Below are 26,881 nucleotides of genomic sequence, written 5' to 3'. Positions count from 1 at the left end.
GGGGAAGTGTTCATAGCCCCTCTAAAAAAGAAAAGATGTTGAGAGATTCAGGTCCTGGTTCAAAATAGTATGAAGGCTCCGATTCCTACTGTCACTGATGGCAGTGACAAGCCAGATATCTAATGTCTTTAATTTGGACTTCAGTGATTTCTTCAAGGTATAAGAAAATGATGGTCCAGCTGAGATGTGAATGTATCTGTAGCGATAAATTGCCATCTTCTATCACCAGCCAAATACCATAACCACAGGCATGCCTGTTTCTTTCCAATAAAGCCATCCCAGTCATTAAAAATGGTCTTTTCCTGAACAGCTTTTCCAGCTTAGCTGTCTGGTTCACAAGCCCTTGGAGCTCTGAAGCAGATTAAATCTACAAACACAGTCATAACTTTTGTTTATGGAATGGGAAAGACTCAAAGAGGGCTCTAAGTAATGGTCAGGAGAACAGGATAGGCTACTGACATCAGTTAAAGGGCTTAAGTCAAAGAAACATTATTTCTGAACCCTGAAAATAGCTATTAAGGTGAAAACACTTCTTTCCCATGTCACTTTGTAAACAAATATATAAAATACAAATTCTAAATTATTAAGAGCAATGGTGAAAAAGTAATGCTTTTAATATTCTTTTTAAACACACTTTTGGAAGTATTTTTTGAAATATCTAGAAAGTTTAATTGTATTCAGCTTTTACAGTTACAAAATTTTGAACACTCTTCTGCATAAAATAAAAAAAGCTACAGAGTTTCTCAAATTCTGGAACAACAGCCAAATAAACTACAAACCATTTCACTCTTCATGTAAGTATCCACTAAGAGGTACACAATCAAGACTGAGCTGTACTTGTGTTCTTAATTCACTAGTGGAACTTGAAGGCCCTCTTCTGGATTATAAATTACTGCATGGCCAAGCAAAGTACGTGGAAATGACAAAGCCAACCAACACCATGGAAAGATAAATACCTTTAATATATTTTATTCATGTTATTACCAACTTCATTTCCTGGTTTTCACTTGTATCTGCCCATCTTGGTTACTATAATTTAAGAGCTGAGAACAACTTTGTAGTAGACTCTTAAAAACAAAGTATTTCTTACACTGATATTCACAAGAGGAGGGACAGTCTAAAGAGAGTTGTGGAGAGTTTCTCCACAATTTTGTCTGGTGAAACCAAGTTATATTTGCTTATCCTTAGTAAGCAACAGCACACACAAACAAACACATGATTGTTTGTAGGTCCCTGTCTACACAGGTATGTAACTTCCAGAAATTACCTCTGAAAATCTGGCTAGTGCTAAGGCAGAAAAAAAATGAGGAAACATTTGCAATGGTCCTAAGTCTTCAAGGACTGTACAATTCTTTTGTATGCCTTTTTAATAAATATACACACACAGACTGTAAAGGACTTAAAAATGTAACATTCCAAGATAGTTGCTTGCCTAAGCAAACATTTGCTATTGAAAAGCAAGATGCTTCTCCACACACAGAAGGAAAAAAGTATTCTAGAATGTGCTGTACAAAAGCACCACTTTAATGGATCTGTCTGTAAACGAGTGGACTTGAACCACCAATCTTCCTCTTTCTAAAAACAGCCATTTATTCTTTTGTTTTCTCATGATAACAAGAAATCATAAATATAGAAACGCAGGAGCAGGTACTAAGTATCCTATTAGTAAAAACTCTGTAGAGAAAATGAAATATAGATTGATTGAACAGCACATTTTTAAAAAGCAGCATGCTGAAGAAACTGTCATATATCATTTTTTGGTAAGTTCCTGTGTCCCACCAGGGTAGGGCTGCTGACGACGATCCTTTTTCCGTACTTTTGATTTTGGTGCTGCCAAGAAACAGGAAAGGAGAAGAATCATCAGAAGTGAATTACAGTAATTCCAGTGCCAACATTCTTTTAGATTAGGTTGGGATCAAAATGGATGCATTAATGTAAAACCTACCATTGGGATTTTCTTGTCTGTAGAAAGCTTTTAACAATTCCACTGCTTCTTCAGCACGATAGCCAGAAGAGCACTGCTCAAATCAGAATGATGTTAGTGAGCACATCTGAGAATAATGTGTTCCATGCTTCACAATAATGCCTTCAGTACAGAATAATTTTAAACAACTGTACTGTCAACTTAAGAGTCAAAAAAATATCCTTTTCAGGTTTAATACCTAATACATTTGAAAAACACTACATTGAGGCTTAGTAGAAAAACTAACTTCCTGAATAACTTAATATTAGGCAAAACAAACTTTCTTAGTAAATTATGTAAAATTTTTATGCAATTAACAATTTCTTTCTTATTAATGTGTTTCCTACTTCCCATATTCCTCAAGCACTTGGAAACATAAGACACATACACCTAAGTACTTGCAGATAAGATTCCTGACAGAAAACACTCATCCACATCTCTATTCTTTATTCCTAACAGTTCCCTTTCAGGTCCTTTTTGGTCCTTCAAAAATACTTTTCCAGGCCATAAACACTAATGACAAAGCATTTAAATGTCACTCACACTAAATAAATCCCCACCCATGCTAGAAAGTAAGTAGTTTCTCCTATACATTCCACTGCATTTGCCTACAGAAACAAAGGATTCATAATATCAAGAACCTTCTCCCTTCTGTCTTCTGAATGTATTAAAATATTAAATACCACATGCCAGTGTTAGCACATGAACACTCTTACAGTACTGACTACACCAATTAATTCAGATGTTAGTCTCACTGACACACTGACGGAAAGATGCCTGATATGTTTACACTGGAGTGCCAAACAATATTGTCTTGCTGACTGAAATTATTTGAGCCTTGAGCCTTTAGTGCTTATTTACAATGCTGAAATACATTACTTGTTTTTTACATTCATTAAATCATTAATGTGAAAGGTAGAAAAGAACTCCAGGAATCAGTATCACTGTATAAGGCAAGATCATGTACAACTGTGAATAATATAATAAATAAAATGCTATAAATACTCTCTACATGTATGTATGGGTACATAGGTAGTATTATACTGTAAAGCACCTGGATTTATTTATCCTCTGCCTCCACTGAATGCTTGTCCAGCCTTTCTCACGTGACAAAGATGCCTAAATCGCTCCAGACACTGTTCAGTCTTTCAGAATCCCTACTATTCAGAAAGTTTCTTGATACCTAAACTGAATTTCCTCTGCTGCTCTTGCAGTTCAGATTTAAATTGGGATTTGAACTACATGAAGTAAGTCTAAGCTAATACATTTTACCTCATAAACACACAGACTGAAAACAAAAATAATTTCCAGTGGCTCAACTAAAACCCAGTAATTTTGTAACCTGCTGTTACTTGATCTTTATTGATTATGTATTTGTACATTCTGAAGCTTAAAATGATTTTCCCTCATCTCTTCCTGCAGCATATACTTACTGTTCTAAGTATTACACATATTATAGATATATTTAATTCTTACCGAGTTCCACAAGCATAATTCTTTCCCTTACTCTTTGATACAGCCTTTTAAATAATTTAAGACAGTCATCAGGGTTTTCCTCAGTTTTCTTTTCTTTTTTTTCTTTTCTTTCTTTAATTTTTTTTTTACATTATTTTCTTGTTAAGCCAAGTTTACTTGACTTCGATCGTCTTCCATCCATGTCCTCTCAAAGTCACATGGAACATTCTCAAAGCCTGCTAATGAAGCCAGGCAGAGTACTCTAGCTGGAAAACCAAGGGAAACATTTTATAGCCTACTTCAAATGGGTCTCCTGAGTCCACCATATCATCGGATGAGATGCTCAAAACGGAGCCACAGCCTCCAAATCGCTCATTTCGACAGCCATACACGACCCGTGGAATTTATGGGAGGGAGTCAAGGTACTAAGTGAGAAACAAGCAGGAAGTACAGAAGCCTGGTCTGGGCAGGCATCAAATTTCCTAAAATGTGCTTGTACGCTTCAAACTAAATTAGTTTGATCTACAATTCCTCCCTCATAAAATTGGAACTTACTTTTGAATGATGTAAGATGTACTGCTGAAGATGCACATCCAGCCTTTCTCAGAAAAGGGGAGGCAGGAATCCCCAAAGCAGGGGCATACAAAGACAGGGTTTACTGATTGATACAAAATACAAAACTGAACACTGAACTGCACTTAGCTCATCTTACATGCTAACAGACATCTCCAAAATGTATTTTTAATCTCTAAGCGCAGTTGCATGTCATAACTGCGCCACCTCTCTTTCACTCTCGAGTCTCTTGCTATTCCCCGTGGAGGTGGGTGCAGACCCTTAAACCACCCCTCATGGCTTTCCCTGACACTGTCAAGCCTTTCTTTGTGGGCTCACTGCCACAGGAGTCATGGTTTGACACTGAGTTTCCCAGTGTGAGACAGCACGGAAGGATACTCATCAGGCGCACAGCAGCTGCACACATGATACACGGCTCTACAGTGACGTACAGCACCAGCTGCGGAAACACTTCCCTGTAGTCCCTCTTGTGTTGCTTGCACCAGTCAAGGACCTGGTCGATTGCCACCATTTCTGCATGTCGAGTAGCCTAGAAGATAAAAATAAGTATTTTCTTAAAAGTTTGCATTTATTCGCTTTTGTTATAGAAGTAATGTAATGCTTTTTGCTGGTTCAAGTTGCAAAAGAAATTTCATACCACCCAGACTGCAGAAAAAATACTCAACCCAAGAAAGAAAATATTCAACCCCAACCTCTCGTGTGTAGCACACAAGATCTACAAGTGCCAGTTTTTCCTTCTACTTTTTCCTAGACAGAGGACCATGCTCAGAAGTTCTCCTCTCTCAGTCATGCCAGCACAGAGAGGCAAGACATGAAAGCTCTACTTGAGTCTTAAGGGACACACAAAGCCCACTGGCACAACTGATGTAGCCCACAGCCCACTTTACTTCCAAAATCAAGAATACAGGCTAGATTACTTTCTCTGGAAATACTAACAAAGTGCTCCTTGCTGGTACCTTTTCCTCCCTCTGACAATATTACTGTGCTCACAAGGAATGAATACACTGTGAGCATGCAACAATTTCAGTACATTTCTGCAACTGCCTGCTGTGCTCTGTACACACAATATCTTCAGCTTGCCTCAGGATTAATCCTGCCTGGGGATATGTACATATACAGTGAGTCCCTCAAGTAACAGGCAGGGATTTCAGCATATGACTGATTACAAAAAGACAAAGGAATATTCAGTTATTTTTATCCAAGATAATTGAGTGATTAGTACCTCAATAGCTATGGCACAAAAACCCCGAACAGAAGTGTTGGCTTTAATTGCAGAGAGACCAAAATAATCAGTAATGTCTCAGTACCACTCTGAAATGTCTGTGTTACACCAATGAAATGTCACAGAAAAAATTTCAGGAAGTCCTAGTTTTGAAAGAACTCTTCAGTTAGAGCCTGATCCTTACTTGAGTTAAGACTATTAGTATTTTCCTCCTTTTTCTACCTATTCTGAAAAAAAAGAATGTTTTGACACAAACACTAGAGTAAGACTTAACCCAAATTATACTTGTACTTCTGTTTTGTGTGTCCTTATATGACCCTTGACAGCCTCTTCTCAAAACATGAACTTGGGTTAACGTTCACAGATCTTCACTGTGGTGATACCACTGAGATGCTCTACAATACATGGAAGAAGACTCAGAACTTACTGCTATGTTTAATACTGTTCAAAAACATTTTAAAACTCCCAGAAAGGCCACACAACTGCTGCAGGTCCTGCCAGCTTCTGCAGTAACAGAAGACAGCTACATAAATGAGATTACACTAATGTTGAACATTACCACACACCACTGTACCCATATCTTAAGAAATAAGCACTGTTTTGGACATCTCATGTCTTGAAGACACAGCAACATTAGGACAAATTCACCTCAGCGTGAGAAAGGATTATCCAAGTTACAGAACAGTATCCATTTGGAGACTAATGAGACTGTGGCTCTTAACAGATACACTCATTAGTTTTCCAGGTTAAGAGGACTACACTAGAGGTTTTTAAAATAATCAAGAAAAATGTGGAAAAACCACAGTTATAACTATGATTTATTACTTCTCATAAGAAGGGAGCACCCAATGAAATTATCAGACAGCAGACATAAAACAAACAAAAGGAAGTACTCGTTCACAAATCACATAATTATATTGTGAAACTCATTGCCACAGGATGCTATGGAAGCCAAAAACATAAATGAGTTCAAAAAAGGTTTAGACAGATTCATGGGGGATATGTGCACCAACAGCTATCTGAAACAATGATCCAGATATAGTCTTGGACTCTGGAATTCCCTAAGGTATTCCCTTTCAGAAGTGGAAAGGATGTGCAAGGGGAGGGTTTACGCTACTCCTTTCTTGTTTCTTGAGCTCCCTCCTCACACACCTAATTAAAGGTCCCTATATAAGGGAAAACCTGACCTTCTAGGTCTGTCTTAAGATTCTGTTTTGTATTAAGCTATGACTGTAAGCCTTTTTTTTGACCTGCTGTGTATAAAATAACATAGAAGAGGGATTATTTTAATTTTGAATCACTGACTCAATTCATAAGCTTAATTTGTCAAATATTACACACTATTTTAAAGCCAAGAAAGCAAAAGCAGATTAAGAGTAGCAAGGGAAAATGAGAATTGTTTACAGAGTGGCAAATGGTGTACCAAGGAAAAAAAGCTGACTCAGTGGGGTAAAAGCCTTGACAGTGCCCCAAACTGTGGCAAATGTTCCACAGACAAATAAAGATATCACCACTGCCCTAAAAAGCTAACTTTTTAAATTTTAGACCATAATTAACAAGTGAGGGTAAGGGGAGCCAAAGCTCAAAGTTCTCTGTTATCTCGTGGCTTCACTACACAAACAATAGTTCAATTATCCCATGCTGTGCCTGCAAGACACTTGCTACAATGACCCAACAGGACAGAACAAAGAGCAGATGTCTACGTGTATCCACAAATGACCAAAGACAGTGAGAATTTCACTGGGAAGTGAATGATTGCATCACATGTGGGAATAAAGATGTCAAAAAACCATTTCTAGCTGGGAAGGGTCACATATGCTGTAAGGGAGAAAATTTTCAGGTTGGTCTGAGGCAACCAGAACAACTGTGAACAAGTAAGTGTGGGAGCTGCCAGAGGGAACACAGCACTGGCACAAGCTTGTGAATGAACCTGCAGGCTGTCTAAACCCAATGTCTTACACAGACATTTGCTGCACTGTTGCCCAATGAAGACAAGTAGTGTCATGTCTAACAATTTTGAAATGCTGATGCCACAGCTATGCTCCTAGAAAAATAAAATAGAATTAACCAAACACAACTGAATACAAACTCCCCTCCCCAAAAGCAACTTCTCCCAGAAGAATGAAATGATCAGTAATTTTGCAAATAACGTCCACAGAGTAAACAACAGTATTTCTGCCATTAATGTGTTCTGCTGTGGACATGGCAGGCAAAAAAAAAAAAAAAAAAAAAGGATACAGGGTGACAGGAGTGACAGGACACAGCCTGAAAACACAGGAGTTTTTGGCAGCTAAATCTTTTTGCCAAAATGAGTAGTTTAGGAACATAATGAAAGAGGGCATGAAGAAGACACTATCTGCTCTTAAATTCAGTCCATTACATCAGAGGATGGCAGGGACCTGCTTAAGGAGAAGACAGAATTTACTTGACACAAGGCCCAAAGGCAAGCTGATACCTGACCAAAGGCAGAATTGAAGAGTAGGACTGGAGTTCTACTGGATAAATAGTCACTTTTTCAAAGCAGGAACAAAGTTTTCATGAAGTTAAAAAGTCAGTATGTTATAAAGCTGCATTTTGAAGGCCAGAAAGCTCCAGTCTCACAGCAATGTTTTAGTGCATCAAGGCAGAGTGTTGCAGGAGTGAAACCTTCAGAGCAAGCAGAGTCACTGTAATAAAAACCAGGAAAGACGGGCGTCATACAATCCTGACACCTATAGGTCCAGGAGGGTCTCAACAGTAAAACAGGCAAGATAACAAACCTTTGAAAGTAGTGTTACAAGAACCAGTCCTTAAAAAACGTAAACTAAACATAAACCCAGTAAGATAGCTGACACTAAATTAACCTAGTAACTTTGTTTGACAAACATTTTTTCTAGGCAAGAGAAACACTAGTGTCTCTGGACATTTCCAGTGCATCTGGCACAGCACAACCTGTGAAATTATTGTGACTGGGGAAAACAGCCTAATGCAAGAAAGGTAAGGTAAGTGAGAAACAAAGAGACATTGCACTGACAGGGGAAATGTTTGTCCAGAGGGAACTCATTACCACAGACACTCAAAGATCATTTGGCTTAAATGTTTTCAGTAGTACCATTGGCATTAACTGGAAAAACCCCTACAGAAAACAGCTGATGGTGTGATGTCTTTTGTATGATGAAGACATCATAAGAAGTGACAGGCTGAGAGTGTCATTCAGGAGGTGGATGGCCTTCTAGATGGGAGTAAAAAAATTCCAAAATAACAAATGAAGAAGAACAAAACAGCATAAAAGACCAAGGAAGCTCCAGAAAAGATGGGTGGACATTTTTCCAGGGAGAATGTGAAGTACTATTGTTGTCAAACAAAGTACAAGTCCATCTGGAATAAAGTACAGAGTTCTGGTTAAGTGAATTCAAGAAAAAAAAAAAAAAAGCTGAAATGGCTATGTAAAAGAATTATTGTAATGAACAAAGAAAGCAAGCCTGTCTTCTGAGAGGAAATTAAACAGTTTACTTGGGAAAAACAAAAGCTGAAAAGGAATAAGACTTTAAATACATCCAAGCTATGTAAAATAATGGATGATGCTGGCACAAGAACAGGGAAATATAAACAGAACATTAAAAGCTTGAAACTGGAAATCAGACAATTTTTAGCCATCTGAGGAAGAATATTCTGGAGAAGTCAATATAAGGTGGGACAAGAAATTAGTTTCAAAACAGACCTTGACATTTATGATGTCTGCTGGAACTGTCTCAATGGTTCAAAAGGATTGTTTTTTTACCCCAGGATGGTCCCTAAATAATGCCAGAAATCATCAGGAGAGAACTGAAAACAATTCCTACGTTCACATTTCATAACAATTACTTCTTTCAAGCTTACATTTTTTTTAGACTACATGGAGCAATTATGTATCTGATAAAAAATTTAGAAGCACTAAGTACCCAGCATTTCCTATCACTATAATATAAACGTTTATAAAAATTGAGACACAAAAGAACTGAAACTTGAGCTAGGCAGCCATTCAAATAAAGCTTGGCTTTCAGACATATTATCAGATTACTGTTTCCAAAATCCAGCTGATTTTTTTTAAACAGGCTACTTGCATTTTAGTATGTACCTTCAGACAGCCCTGACACCAAAAATGCCTGAAAGCTTCCCTGACATTTTTAAGTTGATTTTGATTTTGTTATCAGTCTTGTCAGTTATGTTCTGTCTATAAACATGTGATTTTTATACAATAGCAGTATCTCTGGCATGATTTTCCCAAGTGTCCTCTTCCCACAGTGTTTACAATGGTGTACACATGAGACACCTAACTTCTCTGGCTTTCTCAAAGCTGGATTAGAATCCTTTTAATACACTACAGATTGTGCTGCAGAACTAACTACTATAATGGTTCATCTTTACTGTTACATTTTTGAGCTTGAAATACTCATTTTAACTTTTTACTATGTTTCCAGATTTGAGACATCTAATATAAATTACAGCCAGATCCTGCAGTCAGATTAATTTATACAAAACTTCCACTTGTACAGAATCTGTTGGCATTAATGGGTCTCTCAGCGTCAGGCTAATTTGATGGTTAAAGTTGCAACAGGTCTAAAACCTACAGGAAACAGCTTTTTGTTCTGGCCTGTGGGCAGAACTTCATCAGGACAGGTTCCCCAGTCATTCCTCACTCTCAGCCCCCAGGTGACTTTAGGAGAGCACGTTCGAGACCCAGCAGCGGGACAGGCGGGGCAGGGCAGGGCCACAAAGCCGCGGCGTCCCGGGCCGACCTCAACTCACGTTCTTCGTCTCGTTCACCTCGTTCCTGCCCCTGCCTATGACCTCGCCCTTGTAGACCAGCAGGCAGCCCACGGGCACCTCTCCTTTCTCCAGCGCCTCTTTAGCCTGCGGGACAGACAGACAGACAAGAGGCACAGGACAGAGTTACAGCAGCGGGAGGACCTTCCGCCGGCGCCCTTTCCCGCCGCTCTCCCCGCTGCCGTCAGGGCCCCGGGGCTCCCCGGGGTTTCTCCCGCGGGACAGCGGAGCCCGGCCCGCACTGACCACATCGAGCGCCTGGTCCATCCAGGCCAGCGCGGCCGCCTCCTCCGCCTCCGCCGCCTCCTCCGCCATGCCGGGCCCGGGCGCTGCTTCCGGGGCACCGCGGGCGGCGCCGCCGCCGCCTCCGCCCCTTCCGCCGCCGCGGGGACCCGAGGGGCGGCCGGGCCGCGCCGGGCTCGCAGGATGCTGCGATCGCTGTGGAGTTTCCTTAAGCGGCACAAGAAGAAATGCCTCGCCCTTGGCACCTTCCTTGGCGGTGAGTGCCCGGCCGAGGAGCGGGGGCGATGAATCGGGGGGAGCGCGGCGCCGGCCGTGGGGCCTCCCCGCGGGGCGCTCCCGGCTCCCGCCGCGGAGGCCCCTCGGAGCTGGCGCTGGGCCCGAGCAGCCCCGCGGCCAGGCGGGTCCCGGCGGGCTGGAGAGGCTCCGGGCCCCGGGCCGCGGCCCCTGCGCCCGCCTGGGGGTGCCGCAGTGCTCCCGCCGTCCGCCGCCGGGAGAGCCCGGGTGCCAGCGGGACTTTCCCCCGAGGCAGGGAGGGAATCTACGCGTCGTCCCTGAAGCCCTAAAAGACAGGAACTCGGGTTGCCTGGGTTCTCCTACGGCGGGTGATCGCGTTACTTTGAAACAGCGTTGAAGCGTGCTAAGCATAGGTGACAGTCGTGTTGTTTTGGGGACGGAGGCTGAAACCCTCCACTTTCCTATGTAACTTGTGCGTTGAGGTGAATTGTCAAATATCACAGAACCAGTTAGGTTGGGAAAAAGATCACTGAGTCCAGCCTAGGACCGAACACCACCTTGTCAACTAGACCATGGCACTAAGTGCCACATCCAGTTTTTCCTTAAACACCTCCAGGGACGGCGACTCCACCACTACCTGGGCAGCCCATTCCAATGTCTAATCACCCGTTTTGTGAGGAAACTCCTCCTAGTGTCATACCTGAACCTCTCTCGCTCTTGTTCTGTCACTTGTTACCTGGGAGAAGAGACTGGCCCCAGCTGGCTACAATCTCCTTTCAGGTATTTGTAGAGAGTGATGAGGCTCCCCCTGAGCCTCCTTTTCTCTGGGCTAAACACTCCCAGCTCCCTCAGCCAGCCACTCTATAAGACATGTGCTCCAGACCTTTCAGCAGCTTTGTTGCCCTTCTCTGCAGAAATATAGATTCGTTGCAGACACAAAACTTTCAAACAGAGGATTTGCATTAATTATTCAAGTGCTTTCTCCCCTAAGGCTGTTGAACCTGTGGGGTGGTTAGAGTCTAGTAAATTCCACCTTCCCATGAAGTTATTGGGTTGATTTTAGTTGGAAATGGATTTAAAAGAGCACATTGGGTCTGTCTCTCTGTTTAGCGATGAAGTGCATAGCTGTGGGGCTGGAGATCAGATACTCCTCAAAAGGCACAGCCGTGTCTTTGTGCACTCAGTCGTCAACTCTACTTCTATCCAATGTAAATGACACAGAACTGGAACTTGCCTGAACAGTTGAATGTTCTGAGGGCTACAGGGCTTTTGTACTATATTTCCTCATATATTCAGGTGAAGGGGGACTGTTTACTTCCGCCATGCCTTGGTTCTTGTGTTGTCTGCATTCTTTCATCATTAATTCCTTCAGTGGTTTCCCAAAGAAACCAGTTCATTCCCGATAACAGGCTGGGTGATGGTTACTGCAGTACAGGTCAGACTGCTCCTCCAGTTCTCCCCCTCACCTGCAGGTTTTGTGTCTCTGTGAGTGCAGCACTGTCATGTTTACCACCACACTCTCAGCCCACAATGTTAAGTAAACAGATTTACACACGAGGCTGTCACCTGGAAGATGTTCTCCCTCCCCTTCAACTGTCTGTGTGAGAGTGGTGGGTGGACAAATAGGAATAGTAAAAAAATCAATTCTCCCAGCTTCAGTGCATAAACAGAGATCAGTTCTCAAGCTGGGAAACAGATATCTGGGAGCTTGTGGCTCTTGTAGGCTGAAATCTTCCATTCCTCGTGTATAAACAGCTTTCTGCCAGCCTACAAACCAACCTAACATAACTGAGTTTGCAGTTTTTTCCTTATGATTGGTGTTGTTTATATACAGCTCAGTCTCACTTTCACTAAAATGCTGCTGACTGGATGAAGTGTGCTTAAAATGATAATGATAGACTAAAATAATGTCATTTAAAGAATTACCAACAACAACAAAAAAAGCAACCCAAGATGCTCTTCCTCTCATAAGCATTCTTCTGACTGAAAATGTTAAACTGCTATCATTTTCTGCAGCATAGATCAATCATCTATTTCTTCAGGCCGTGTAGTATTTGAGGGTGTCTGTTCAGAATTGCTTTTTCTGTATTTGAGACTGAGGTAACTCTGAGCTTCCACAAGCAGGTGAACATCATTCACTGCCACCAGCAGCAACTTTGCGCCATGGTATTTTAGGGGAGGCAGGGAGATGGAGTGAATTACTGCAGAGTGCTGCTTTGTAGCTGCTCAGCAGCTGAGTCTTGAGTGCTTTGGTCATCTACATAGTTACGGATCAGACCTTTAAAAAACTCCGTGGGCTATGGGAATGCCACCACCAGTGAATCAGAACTCTGAGATCCGCCGTGGACTCCCCAGAAAATACTGCCAGGTCTTGAAAGATGGAATGCAACTTTACACACTGCTTTTAAATGAAGACAGAATATTTGGAAGTGGCTGAATGATTTAAGGAAAGCATCCAAATCTGCTGATTGAGCAGCAGAGCCTGGAATCTACACTTCTGTGGTGTTTTTTTTAAGAGCTGCAGGTGCATTTTCTGGGAAGGAGGGTATAACAGGGAAAATGGGACATCGCAAGATTTAATGATTTTAAGTCCTTAATTGGCACATGGTCAGAGATTAATGTGAATATTTAATGATTCATTAGACAGTACAGAAGAGTTTCTACATTATTACTGGTACAGTATTGTATCTGTGTTGTATTACTGAATTACTGCACCAATGGTTGGTTGGTTGGTAACTTTTCCTCTCTTTTTAATGAAGTGGATTCCATGTGTGTTATCAGTGGCTGTCATTCTTTGTGCAATTTCTCTCAATCCCAACACTACCGCAGATTTTACTGCTTATGAAGATAGAAATGTCATGAAATAAGAGCTCAAATTGAGGGAAAAAGCAAATTGAGGGAAAAATGTGTGTGACTTCCCCTTAACCACGGAGTGGGGTGGAGAAGGCCTCACCTTAACAAAGACCCTGTGCAAACCCTTTCTTTAGAAGTTGTTTCTTTAACAATTTAAAATACATTGCATACTGAAAAGACTTAAATCTCTCTTAGCACACAAAATCTAGTGGTCTGGGATCAAATCCACTAGGAATATGGAAAGTAGAGAGAGGGAGAGCATGATGGAGCTTCAAGGACACATCATGTTCACGTTTTTATTGGATAGTTTGACTAAAGCAGTTTTTATCTTGGTGCTCAGCATTCAAGGTAGATTTCAGTAGCTATTACAAAATGATTCACCATTGAAATTCTGTTGCTGCAGTGGAAGAACAAGCTCAGGGTGTGTCTGCAATGTATGGTTCTGATTTCAGCGGTGCATTAATTATTGCTGAATTTCATCTGTTGCAACCTTTGGATTGCAGAAGAAGCATTTCAGTTCAGAAATCTCTTTGCTTAGCAGAGAAAGTTGGCTTGTTTTGTGAATAAGCACAGGGACATTAAATATGTTCTGCTGAGACTCAGTGTTACCAAGAGAATAAGGCTTTACTGCTTGCATGATTTAAGGATGGTTAAGGACAATTGTATGTCCCTTGATGCATGGTTTTCTTGAACATAAGGACAAACCACAGCTTAGGGAGCTGTTTGTGTCCTGAAAGGATGCAGGCTTCTATGTGTCAGCACAATTTCTACATTATAAAATTATTAAAACTAAAATTTTCCTTTTTTTTCCCTGAGGTAAGTATGGCAGTGAGGGCAAAGGTTGCTTAGGGCTGTCAAAGAAGTTTCCTGAAAACTTGATGCTTCCTAATTACTTGTCCCATTCTTCTGCTCAGCCCCCATTCCACCTGTGAAGAAAGGAAAGCGCTGAGGGAGAGGGAAGCCATAATTTATGTGATGTGAGAAATACCCTACCTTTTGGAGACTGCTAGAGTGAACATGTAAGAGCCTGCAGACTTAGTAAACTTCTTGCATTACTTACGTTTAGGTGGGAAGAGACTATACAGTGCTACAGCCAAAGAGGGATATGGAGACAAATTAGAGCATATTTATCTCAAATCAAAGTGTTGCTTCCACATGATATAGGTGCTGTAGACCCCAGGGTGCTTCCCAGCTGGCAACTAAAGCACCACAACCACTCACACACACACACACACACACACACACACACATACCCTATCTCTGGTGAGATGAGGGAGAGAATCAGGCCTGACCAATGCCAAGCAGCCCCTGAGCAGTGCTCCCTCCTCCCCCTGTATTCCCCCTAATTTTACTGCTGAGATGACATCCTATGATGTGGCATGTCCCTTTGGTCTTCTGGGATCAGCTGTCCTGGCTGTGTCTCCTCCCAGCTCCATGTGACCCCCAGCCTCCTTGCTGGTGGGGTGGTGTTGTAGGCAGAAAGGGCCTTAACTTTGTGTAAGCCCTGCTCAGCAATTACAAAAACATCTCTGTTACCAACACTGTAATTCCCAGCTACTGTGAAGAAGATTAACTCTATCCCAGCCAAATCCAGCACAGACAGCCGGTACATATGTACATCAGTTATAAAACAGTATGAGCTGCAGTTTGAGATCCTTACTTGAGATTTCTGTTCTTGAAGGATCGGACATCAGGTGATGTTGTTTCTATTACTCACCTGTTTCTCAACCCTCCAAATCAGATATGTTGGAACTATAGTATTTTGTATAGTTCACATTTTGATGAAGATAGAAAAAAGTTTCCATAGGAATTATCTCCTGGACAGCCTGACTGTTTCTGAATTTTCTTAATTCTTGGTTTTGTGTGAAACATACGGGAAGATTCAGCATGAAGTCCCATCTATACAACAGTTTAACTAATTAGACATGAGTAAATCTTGCTGCTGCAGCTTTTTGCAGACCTCCTATCCCATACTGAGTGGTAAAACTAAGTTATGTTAGTTATTATAAAAAGCTGATATTGTCTTTGCATGGTTATAACAAGAGACTTTCAAAATGTCAGCTTAGTTTTTTACATGTTTGTTAGCTGACTTGACATCATGGCAGTTTTTGGATGTGGCTTTCTCTGGTCCTGCTTCCAACTTCACATGATGATTTTGTGAGATGCATTCATTCTGGACTCCTAAGAAGTCTGTATTATTGTGAAGTCCTCTGAATTAATACAACATATTAATATAGGTACACATAGTTGTCCTGAAGAAAAATGCAAACACCCCTGCAAGCCAGCAGGCAACCCCCAGGCTGGCAGCTCCTTGAACACTCTCATGAGCCAGAGCCTTGCAGAGGCTCCAGTGCTGTTTTCAGGAGTGAGTGCAGTGGGCAGAAGTTCACTGTCACAGCTGAGACTCGAGTTTCACAAGTGAAATGCTGTGTCCTCCAGGCGACTTAGAGGCGCTTACAAGCTGTGCAGTTGGTAACAGAGAGAGTCTGGTGCTGGCAACCAGACCTCAAGGTTACTGTTCTATGCTGGGTTGGCTTAAGGTGGGTGGGTGGTTCAGCTTTTACATTGGTTAACTTCTAATGCATCACATTCCAGAGAAGAGGATAATCCTGGATCAAGCAACATCTGTTAACAGTGGGTTAAAGTTAAACCTTAGTTCAGGGAAGGGAGGGAGAAACAGACTTAGTAGCTGGTGTTGCATTGTTTCAGACAAGTGTTTTTATCTGGAGACCCCTTGTTAAACCTGGATGACAGCTACTGCAACTTGGTACCCTCACAGTCCTCAGCAGCCCTTGGTACAGAGCAGGCACCCAGGAGTTAAGCAGTAGCTGTCTCAGTCTCAAAGCTGCTGCTCCTGTACATCGCCCCAGGGCATGCACATGATTCTTCTTGAACTGTGTGCATGTCTGCTATCACCTGTCTACATTCAGGAAGGGTCTCTTTTTATACCTACTTTATACTGCTACAAAACCTGGAGTTAACAAGATTTGTTTTGGGGTGCAGGGAAAGTAAACAAAAGTAGTTATTTGGACTAATGTCTATATGTTAATATAATGTGAAAAATGTAGTGGGGTAAAATGATTGGAAGAATCTTGTGTTCAAGAATTGATCACTAATGCTAAAAAAATTGTTTCTATTTCAGTATGTTAGCTGGAAAAATATCAGTAACCTGACGGTTATATTCTAAATAGATATTCTTGGCAGGAATTGGTAACACTGTAGATTAAAATAATCTTGATTGTGAAGTCTCTTTTTTTTAACAGTTTAATGGTGGAATCACATTTTTTGTATATGGACCCATAATATTAGTTAGAATCTAATGAAGTGAATGTTCCATATGGCAAATGGGCAGTCTGCCTAAAGGCTCAAGTGAGGGAGAGACTTACCCATTTCTATTTTATGATGCTTTTGGGAAATGGAAGTGACTGTGGTTGTTCCAGACTGGTCTGGCTTGTAGTTGCCCATGAGCAAACATAATGCTGGTGAGAATAGCCAGATTTTTTTTGCAGCTATGGACATCGGAGCACAAAATTGACAAGGCTTTTCAAACACTGATGATAGTTTTGGAGAATATTTTGGAAGGTTTTAATAACCTAATAAATGTAACTAAATTCAAAATCTCAGGGAGTTTGTGGTTGTTTATGGGGTTTGTATATTTGTTTGGTTTGGGTTGGGTTTTTGTTTGGTTGTTTTTTTGTTGTTGTTTTTGTAGATTTGGTTTATAAAATTAATTCTGAAACTTTCAGCTTTCAGCAACTGTTAAATGCCTCATTTGTTCCAGTATTGGCTTCTAAATGTGAAAATTGAACTTTGAAGAAAACTTTGTGTTTACAACTTTAGAAAGTACTTTGAGGAAAAAAAATTAAAATACTTGATTTGTTATTCAGGTTTCTTCTGCATGCTGTCATTGACCTAACAGATTTGGAGCTGGCTCGCTGTAGAGGGGCTTCAGTAATTAGAGTATTAGTCCACACAGACAGAAGATGATTAACTTGTACAATAGTCTTACCTTGTGTGGGTTTATTCCTCCCTAATTTCTGTGCTCCCTCTAAACGTTTCATGAGAGAACACAGGAAGCGCTGGTTACACACCTGAGCAGGAAACTGCTGCTGCCAGTGCATAGAGGAGGCAGCAGATGAACCTGACACACAGGAGGTGCTACAAGAAGGCCTGGGTGGAGGGGGAGAAATTCATGGGAAGCAGCCTACAGTGGGCAAAGGTGCTGAGAGGGCCTAGAAGGTGTAGAGGTATCTTGAGGAATAGCTTAGAAAAGGGAGCAGAGATGAGGAAAGATGGGAAGAGGGCTGTGGGCAGCCTGGATAGATATCTGAACCCCTGGTGATGTGGGACAAGCAGTTGGGGGAAACTTCAGTATGTTGGAAGAGCTGAAAATGCAAAGCAAAGATTTTTTTGATGTGTGTTTATGGAAATGAAGATTCATAGTGAGATTGATGGGGGATGGTCAAGAGAAGAGTATGGCTAGAAAGTAGGAACCAGGTGTGGTAAAAAAAAGGAGAGCCTCATTGAAACTAAGGCAAGCCCCATTGAAACTAAGGTTCTTCCTACAGAAGTTTCAGGACCAAATGAAGGAAGTGTTGATCTGTAACATTTTTTCTCATATGTGATCTTTAGTACTTGACTTCTGCTATTTTTAGAAATATATCTTTTTAAAAAATTAAATGTTCAGCCATCTCTAGACCTATCAATTTCTCTATTTGTTTTCTCTATTCTGTCCCCTGCATTGCTTCTCTTTTTTCAGTCTCTTCAGTACTACTGTTCACATTGCAGTAGTACCAAAAATGTCTTCTGTGAATGGCAAGATACCTCTTCTCAGGAAAGTTTCTTCTACTGATTCAAGTCATAAGCCTTGACATTTTAATTAATTTTGAAAACTTTCTTTCTGAGTATTGCTTTGCCAGTAATTATTAAAATACTCAAAACCCCCATATCAAAAAAACCCACAAAACAACTGTGCAACCTTACGGTTTAAAATAAAGGGGTTAAGGGATCTTTCTCACTTTTTACAAACATCTTCTAATATGGATATTTCTCTGTAGGAGTCTATTTACTGGGAAAATATGGGCAGAAGAAAATCAGAGAAATCCAGGAACGAGAGGCAGCTGAGTACATTGCCCAAGCACGGAGGCAGTATCACTTTGAGAGTAATCAGAGGACGTGCAATATGACAGGTAAGACAAGGAAATGGCTACTGGTTTAGACAAGGGGGAGGTATTTGGGGATTTATGCTACATATTGTCAGGATGGAAGAGGAGTAAGAAATGTAGGTAGATTCAAAATCTTAATTAAATACTGATGCATAAATAGCATTGTTTTGCAAATAAAGAGGGTCTGAACAGGAGAGGGTTAAAGGGATTTTAGGGGACATCTGAACCCTTACCATCAATAAACCTACAAGTATATATATACATCATAACATGCAGGTTACAAATTTTTGTCACTTCAGGACCCTTTTGCCTTAAACTGCATGTGGTATTGAGGTGTGAAACAGCTTTTAGATTCAAACAATACTGAATTTACACCAGGATTATTTTATTCATTATAGCATATTGTTAGTAAGCTGCAAGGAGATCTTGGGGGGTAATTTTTAATAAGAAGCACATCAGCCCATCAGTTTCCTACACAGAAGGCACCTGACTAGCTGGAGAACAAAAATGAAAGTACTTTTTCTTCCAGCACCAGTCTTAGGATTTTGGAAAGGAGATGACAGAGAAGAATTTTAACGAATTCCTTGCCATTGTAAATACAGGCCATTCAAAACTATTTTCATTAATCAAATTAGGCAGCATTTTCTCTTTCTTTTTGAAATTTGTAATGGCTTCTTGTGTGGCTGTAAGTCCACCCTGTTTACCCTGACCAACTGGTATTTAATTTTCATCTTTTTCATTTTGTACTGCTGTGAGTGATCTTGCTGCAAGGACTAGGTTTTTCTTTGCCCTTCTTTGTACAAAGTATCTTATGTTTGGCAGCATGCATTCCTGACAAGATTTTTCATACTTTGTTCTTAGTATTTATTATGTTTTCCATTTCCTGTTCCCGTCATATAATAGCAGATCAGACATTGTTCTGAAAGTAAAGGATTTTTTTTTCCCACTAGCTTTCTCTCATTTATAACATACCTTTCTCCAGTTCCCTTGCTGGAGAAAACAAACCTCAGATCTTTTTCTTCTTACTGGAAGAAAAGGAGCAGTGTAGGTTTTTGCCAGATTTTCCTCTGGGGGGTTGGAGGCATGTGTTGGAGGCAGGGTGTGAATACACATCTGCAGCTGGAGCCAGGAAAGCCACAGGGTCACATAAGGGCAGCACTGTGCCCCAGCTCCTGAGAGGCACACGGGTTATTGCCCTTCTCTGAGCACTCCCTGGGTTTCCTATTTTGTTTGTCCTCCCAGCTTTGCCTGTTGAGCAATGGGATGTACATCATATAGCAGCTGTTGAGTGTGAGCTGAGGATGGGTTTATAATTTCTTTTTTGTTGATGTTGATGGGTTTTATTGTTTGGTTTTTTCTTTTAATAACAGTACTGTCAATGCTTCCAACATTGAGGGATGCCTTAATGCATCAGTTAAACTCCGAGAGTCTCACATCTCTTCTTAAAAATAGGTAAGACTGTGCTTAATGTGCTGAACTCACTTGTTTTGATGGCAAGTTTTTTTTCAAATTTTATAATGTAGAGAGTAGGCAGAATTTTGGTTTAGTGTCCCATTGAATCATTAGTCTTAAGGTATTTTGAAATCACTATGTAAATATTTTGTCATGTTAGATGTATTTTGATAGGTATGGCTGGCATTTTCCAAAAATTACAGGAAATAATACTTCCTTTAAGGTGCTGCAGTGAGAGCCATGTTTTTTGTTGAAATGGTTATAAGAAAGGTAGATACAAGTACTTGGAGGATCCTCTCTTAAACAGGACAGAATGTTTTGACTGAGTTGTTAATGTTGTGTTTGTAAAAATGTTTATGTAATCCTACCAAGTTCAGACATGAGTAGAAGTGGAAAATATCCAAGATGAGATTGCAAATGCATGTAAGTGATGAGAAATAATTTTTTAAATTTGTTTAAACAAATAAGGACATGTCATAGATTAACAGAAATGCTTCCCTGTCAGAAAACACACTGGAGTTCCTTACAACTGCAGGAACAAATAGCCTGTTTTTAAACACATAAAGTACATAGTAGCATACCTTAAACATAAATTGCTTGGCATATGGCACAGAGTAGAAGTGTTATGTAGGCAGTTAACATGGTATTTCTGACTCACTCTTGACTTTCTTTCTAGTTTACCTCCCAATAGTTTATTTATACAGCTATAAGTTCAGCTGTCCAGCATTTAATACCTATTACCTATTCAGTCACTGCTTTTTTCAGTTCAAAAACTTCCACAACAGAGCAGCTTGGTTTAAACGGGGAATTGCAGCCTGAATGATGTTTTTGTAATAAACTCTCTGAGTATTTGCTACTGTTATTGAATATCATTTACCCCAAGCAACAAGAAAGTGGGAAAGGTTAATTTTAATGGAATAAATGTATTTATCATGTTAGAAGTTGTATTCAATGAAAAAATTAAACTGAATGAACAAAAGAGCTTGTGCATCACCAGATATGTCATCTGAACTGTGCAGCAAATAGTTCGCAACAATTTGTAATCTTTTGTTCAGTGGTGAAGACATATAATATCTTAGTTTATTCTCTGTAGCAAGCATTCTTTTATCAAGATACACCTGCTGTCTCCAAATTGTTTGACCAGTTGAAACAGTGTAGGGGTACATGAGTTCCAACAATCCTAGTGAAAATAAAGATTAGGCTTTTTTGTTATTGGTATGCACTTATGAAAACAAAAGGTTTTTTTAATGCTTGCTACATGCAACATTCTGTGAGCGTGGATGGCCATTTAGAGTGTATCTTACAGTGGAATTTGTGTCTTAATACTTGTTATTTTCTTAAACTGAGGAAGTTTTAAGTGGATGCTTGACAGTTTTGAACTGAAATGTATGGAAGGGGTTGTGAAGGCACAGATAATGGAATCAGCCATCAAAGCTCATTCCACTTTGGAGTGATTCTCTGAAGAAGCTCTGCTGTGCATGGAGGTATAGATTTCTTTGCTTTCCACTTCCATTTGAGAAGATCAGTGATCCAGACCCTTGAGTGCTGTTGTTGTTGAATATACAAAAGAGCAGATGTGGAGATTTACCTTTCTTTATGTCCCTGAAGATGTATTCTTTTTCTCACATAGTCTGTGTTGTGGATCTATGTTATCATATGTTACAGATCATATTATGCCTGAGGTAATCTCCTTTAACTTAAAATCCACTCACTTCCTTAAATTTGGGGTGGCCAGTGGTACACTGGGGGTGTAAGGAGGCTGAAGTCTTCAGACCTCCAGAGAAATTTTTGAAAAGGGAACAGCACCCAAGGCCACAGATGTTCTTGCTCGATCTGTCCTCCTCTTTTTAAAGCCCAGTGATTGGATAAGGTGAAGTCTCTGCTTCTGCAGCCTTGCAGATGTTGCACATCTCCCACCTCTGTCAGCACTTAGCTTTATTCCAAACCTCTGGTTTCTTTATGCATTGCCCTTTGCTTCCATAGCAAGAACGGCCTTCCAAATAAATGTGAAGTAAAAGTTGAGTTTTGAGTAGCAGCTGAGTCTCAGTAAGTTGCAGGAGATGAAGACTGAAAAATTAATTTCCACTGTTAGGCTTAACACTTGCAGACTTCTACTGTTATCTGGCTGCTGCCTTAAAGCTCTGTAAGCACGAGCTCTAGAAAATGTTTTGATGTGATAGGTGCAAGTGTAATTGGCTGATGATGTATTGAGTTCTCTATATCTCTTCATTCTACATGAAGAACTTACCCCTGATAAGTAACAATTATAACTTTGAGTCCCGTTATGTTTTATGTAGAAATATTACAGTATTTTTTTACACAGTCCTTCCTTTGTTTTGTTTTAGCAAAGCTTAAAAAACTTGCATAGAGTAGCTTGCAAAAAGTGTGAATTGGTTTATGTTTGCCACAGATCCGTGTATCTCTTTCAGGTATTGTTTATTTAAAATGTCTCATTAGTTTTCAGAGTTGTAGACTTAATAGCTTATTTTATCAGTTTATTCACATTATTTGATAGTGGTGAAAATGAATGTTTTTGTTTATGTAAGTGATAGAATGTTCAAACTAATGCCAAAGTGTACATTGTACCTGTAAAGAGAAATGATTTCTGGTGAGAAGTGCTGGGGTTTGGGTGGGATTTTTTTAATAAACTAGGTTACTATAAAGTATAAGTTAATTTGAACTCTTGGCTCTGAATATTTAAGTGTTAATTCTGATCGTAAGAAATTACCAAATGTTTCCCTAAGTGACTTTTACAATATCAATCTTCTGCAATAGACATACAGTAGCCATTCTTTACTGACACTGCTTAACAGGCAAGAATGGCTGGTGAAAATTTTGGTTGGTTAGCTTGCTCTTAGTCCTGCTACTGCTGCTGTATTGCTAAGATCACCTCTAGATAGTAGTTATAAATATGCAATGCACTTCAGGCAGTTCAGGTATATCTATGCAATCTACAGTCTTACTTTGTTGACTGCAGAGTACAAACTTCTAGGAGTTGGTCAGGTCAAAAAAGTGAACACGCCTCAACAAAAGAAAAAAAGTCAGCATGTATTGATGTGAATGGTGCAAGACTTCCTTTCCACAGATGGTTGTGATCTCTCTGGTTTTTGATGATCAAATATGAATTTTAAACACGTCAGGCAATGGTAAATCTTGCAAAAAAGTAGGACAATGAAAATCTGATCCTGCATTTATTACACACAAGAGGTCCTGCTGAACTGAGTTGACGTTAAATATATACAGTCAAGCCGCAGAAAATACCACGTTATACCATCATTGTTTTTTTCTGACTGCATACTGTAGTAACTCAAAACTGATCATGTAAGTATGTGTAATTGACATCACTAAATGCTGCATTTATACATTAAAGTTTGAATATCTTTTCTATGCCTTTATAGTGTGTAGTTTATATACTGCTTTCTTGAACAAGGCCTTTCTTAAATGAGATATAGACCTGGGTGTGATTTGAATAATTATGGTAGCTAAATAAATTTGCCTTGGAGCACTGCTATGTCATTTAACATACTTGTTAATTTCCAAGTAAAATATAATTCTTAATATTTCCATGTATTTTTCCCACAGGCCAGCAAACAAGTTAGAAATATGGGAGGATTTAAAGATTATAAGTAAGTGGAAATTTAAGATTACATCAGCACAATTATTTAGTGTAGATTTAAAATGTCTTTCACACCATTAAAGCTGAATTTTACACTGGGTTGTTTCAGTAGATATGAAGATAGCGTAACACACATGGCAAACCTCCCCCCTGCCCCTGCACCCCCAAAGGCTTTTCATAAAGGAGTTTTTCTTAGCCCCATGGGAAGTTAGAAGCTCAGAGACCAAGGTGAAGAATTTTATTGGCCTTCCTGCTGCTCTACTCAATAAAACTTTGTGAGACCTTTCTGTGCCATCGCAATAAAATGAAACTAGTTTCAGAAATTCTGTGCTGGATGTAATGGAAATTCAATCAGAAATGTAGATCAGCCCTTACATGGCCAGCAGTTCCCTCTTTTTGAGCCTGTTGGAGAGAACCACTATAGCAGTGGTCATGAAGTGTTTGGATCATCTTCTTGTTTATTGGCTGTTGGAAGCAGTGGAAGGGAAGGAAAAAGTAAACTCATAATTATGCAGTGAAATTCTACCATTATGTCTTTGCTTCCTTTTGGTTTTTTCTCCTTTTCATAATACCTTTACAGATCCTACTTTTGATCTGACTCCTTTCTTCCCTTCTGTATCTATTCATGATACTTCTGCACACCCTCATTGCCTACTGGCTGGTAGCTGATGCTCATTTTAATTTTCCTTCTTTAGATCTTAGCTGCTTCTGTCTTAGGTAACATTTTTTACAAGCTGCAGTTGTGTCTGAATTGGATGATGAGGGCTAACAGAGACTGTATTTCCTGGCGTCATGAAGAAAGATGATTTGACACTAAACGTTTTCCTTCTGGAACAACTTGTGTGACTTCTATTTTCTCAAAATAACTTATGTAATGTGCAAAATTATGTTAATATAGTACTTTAAATGGGACACTTCAGATGTAGATCCAGTACATTAGACTCATGACCATCTTGGGTATGTGTTGTGAAAACATGTTATGACAACCAGTGAGAGAAATGTGGCTGCATATTTAAAAGTAATCAGCACTTCTGAGTCTTGGAGAGCTCTCTCCCCTGGACTCATCCTTATTTCCCTGACTTTGCAGTCGCTCTGTTTTGTGTTGCCCAGGTTTCACACGCAGTATTGTGGCTGTGTACAGCACCTGCATGCTGGTGGTTCTCTTGCGCGTGCAGTTAAACATCATCGGCGGCTACATCTACCTGGATAACGCCGCGCTCGGCAAGAATGGCACAGTAAGTGTCGTGCCTTGTTTCTAAGAGAGGACTGGCACTTCCTTGGAAGGGAAAGCATTATTTGGTGATGTGAAAAGGGCATAGCTTAGGACTATGGGAATGAAATCAAGGATCCTTGGAAGAGTGGGGTACGTGGAAATATTACTGGCAGTACAATATATTGATGTCCTTTAATAGCATCTAAATTGCGATGATGTGGTGATACTGCTGCTTACCTGAATACCAGCAATATTGAAGCCTTTTTTCTGCATTTGTCTTGCTTACAGAAGGCTGTTTTACAGCAACGTGAAATTATTTCTTTGCTTTGATTTTTTTGTGAAATGGTAATACCATGTGAGTGATTCAAGATATGTAAGCAAAGGTATATATATTATTAGGTCTTCCTAGTACATGCATTAATTCCCCAGTTAAATTTTTCTGAGATTAAAGAAGAAAAATATTGTCTTTGAAATTTTGACACCAAAGGCCATCTACCTAAATGTCTGTTGGTGGGGACAAGCAAGGTAGAAGAGCTGGTTTTTGTCAATATGGCATACGACTGCTCAATAAAAATAGATCCCTCCCACCGTAAGCAAGTACCCATTGTAGAGTATGAGCTGCAAATTGCTGGAAAGCTTATCCAAAAAAAAATGGATATAAACTGACTAGTTCTCATCTGCCCCCCTGCCCCAGCCATAGCTCCTGCTGAGAGTCAAGGAGCAGCGAGGCAGGATGGAGAAAAGCTTTCAATAGGAAGGCCAGAGTTGATCAAGGTAGTGTTTCATTTTGTAAAACCTGAAAAAGCTGTTGTAGAAGGGCATGATGAGTTTGAACTAAAAACGTGTTTCCTTTCTGTTAGTTTCGCAATAGAGAAGTGGGTTGACAGGGCCAACTGTGAGCCATTCTGTTGGGACAAACTGGAATCCTGTCTTGGTTTCTGAAAGCTTCTTTCTTGTCAAATAAGCTTTTCTTAGGTTTCAGCATAAATAACTTACTCCACTAGATTTAATTTCTGGGGTGGTGCAGAGTCTAGTTTCACCTGCAATGCAGGTTTTTAAGAAACTTTCCTTTAAGTGATTGAAAAGTGAAAGATTTTTCTGTGCCAATGAAGATGGAAGAGAGATCTGTATAGGTTTGAAGAAAAGAATGCCAGAATGACAGACCCAGGGCTTGTTGGGCAGGAAGAGTCAGTACAAAGTTGAAGAGAGTGTGGCAATCTGTTTGCTGAAGAGTATTACAAAGATTAAGGAAATGATTTTTGAAATTATATTTGCACTGTTGTCTACTGTTGACATGTTACAGAACTGTTGGGTTTTTTCCCCCCACAGACACCACTAGCTCCTCCTGAAGTCCAGCAGCAATATTTATCAAGCATTCAGCACCTTTTAGGAGATGGTATGGTGCTTATTATGAGCTACACTTATAAAATTCCGCTTTTCTTGAGAGCTGAACAAATCATTAGAATAATTTTTACTTTCTTCTTTTAGGACTGACTGAGTTAATAACTATTGTTAAACAAGCTGTGCATAAAGTTTTTGGAAGGTAAGCCTGTATTTCTCTGTGGTTAGCTTTTAAATTTTATTGTGATGACTGTTCCCAAAATAAAGAGTTCTATAAGAATTGGGGGGAAAGAAGCAGGTATTTATTATAGCAGGCTGTGTCTGCCAGTGCAAACCCACATAGCTGATTGGAGTCTCGTTACTTGTAAATATGTTATCGGTAGAAAGAGAAAGCAGCATTACTCATTTTACAATCAACACTGTAGTCTTTTTCCTTTCCAGTATTTCCCTTAAGCAGACCCTGTCTCTTCTGGAGCTGGAACAGAAATTTAAAGACATCAGGGAAGTAGTGGAACATAAAGATTCGGATCAGATTGCATCTTATTCTCCCTTATGTCATTATCTGATGCCAGATGAAGAAAACCCCTTGGCTAGCCAGGTACTTGATTCAGTTCCTTTCACCTACCTTTTTTCATTCTAGTTTTTTTTTGGGGGGGGGGTTGGAGAAGGAAGGGTGTGTAACAGTCCACCGTGGCATCTGTGTCTTTAATAAATGGCAAAGCCTCTTCCATCATAAATCAAGTGTCCTTATCTCTTTAATCTAGGC

At 40.1% G+C, this 26,881-nt stretch overlaps 2 protein-coding genes across 2 annotated transcripts in view; one reads left to right on the top strand and one right to left on the bottom strand.

The window, feature by feature from the left end:
• Positions 1–943: 943 nt before the first annotated feature.
• Positions 944–10,389, bottom strand: ADAT2 (adenosine deaminase tRNA specific 2). Its single transcript, XM_063390234.1, has 6 exons — positions 10,245–10,389; positions 9,981–10,085; positions 4,370–4,520; positions 3,718–3,824; positions 1,946–2,018; positions 944–1,830 (listed from the first exon to the last, which is right to left on the bottom strand). Exons 1-6 carry the CDS (start codon positions 10,311–10,313, stop codon positions 1,751–1,753), a joined length of 585 nt encoding a protein of 194 aa, XP_063246304.1. The 5' UTR covers positions 10,314–10,389; the 3' UTR covers positions 944–1,750.
• PEX3 (peroxisomal biogenesis factor 3) overlaps positions 10,345–26,881 on the top strand; it is a 20,676-nt gene continuing 4,139 nt past the window's right edge. The window contains exons 1-8 of the mRNA XM_063390232.1: positions 10,345–10,497; positions 18,386–18,517; positions 19,864–19,945; positions 23,528–23,571; positions 24,672–24,796; positions 26,104–26,170; positions 26,263–26,317; positions 26,557–26,713. Coding sequence (XP_063246302.1) covers positions 10,425–10,497; positions 18,386–18,517; positions 19,864–19,945; positions 23,528–23,571; positions 24,672–24,796; positions 26,104–26,170; positions 26,263–26,317; positions 26,557–26,713 — 735 coding nt within the window. The 5' untranslated portion in view covers positions 10,345–10,424. The remainder of the gene's footprint in view (positions 10,498–18,385; positions 18,518–19,863; positions 19,946–23,527; positions 23,572–24,671; positions 24,797–26,103; positions 26,171–26,262; positions 26,318–26,556; positions 26,714–26,881) is intronic.

The sequence above is a fragment of the Prinia subflava genome, chromosome 2 (assembly GCF_021018805.1).
Source record: "Prinia subflava isolate CZ2003 ecotype Zambia chromosome 2, Cam_Psub_1.2, whole genome shotgun sequence".
Lineage (NCBI taxonomy): Eukaryota > Metazoa > Chordata > Aves > Passeriformes > Cisticolidae > Prinia > Prinia subflava.
This window is presented reverse-complemented; position numbering and strand designations above follow the sequence as displayed.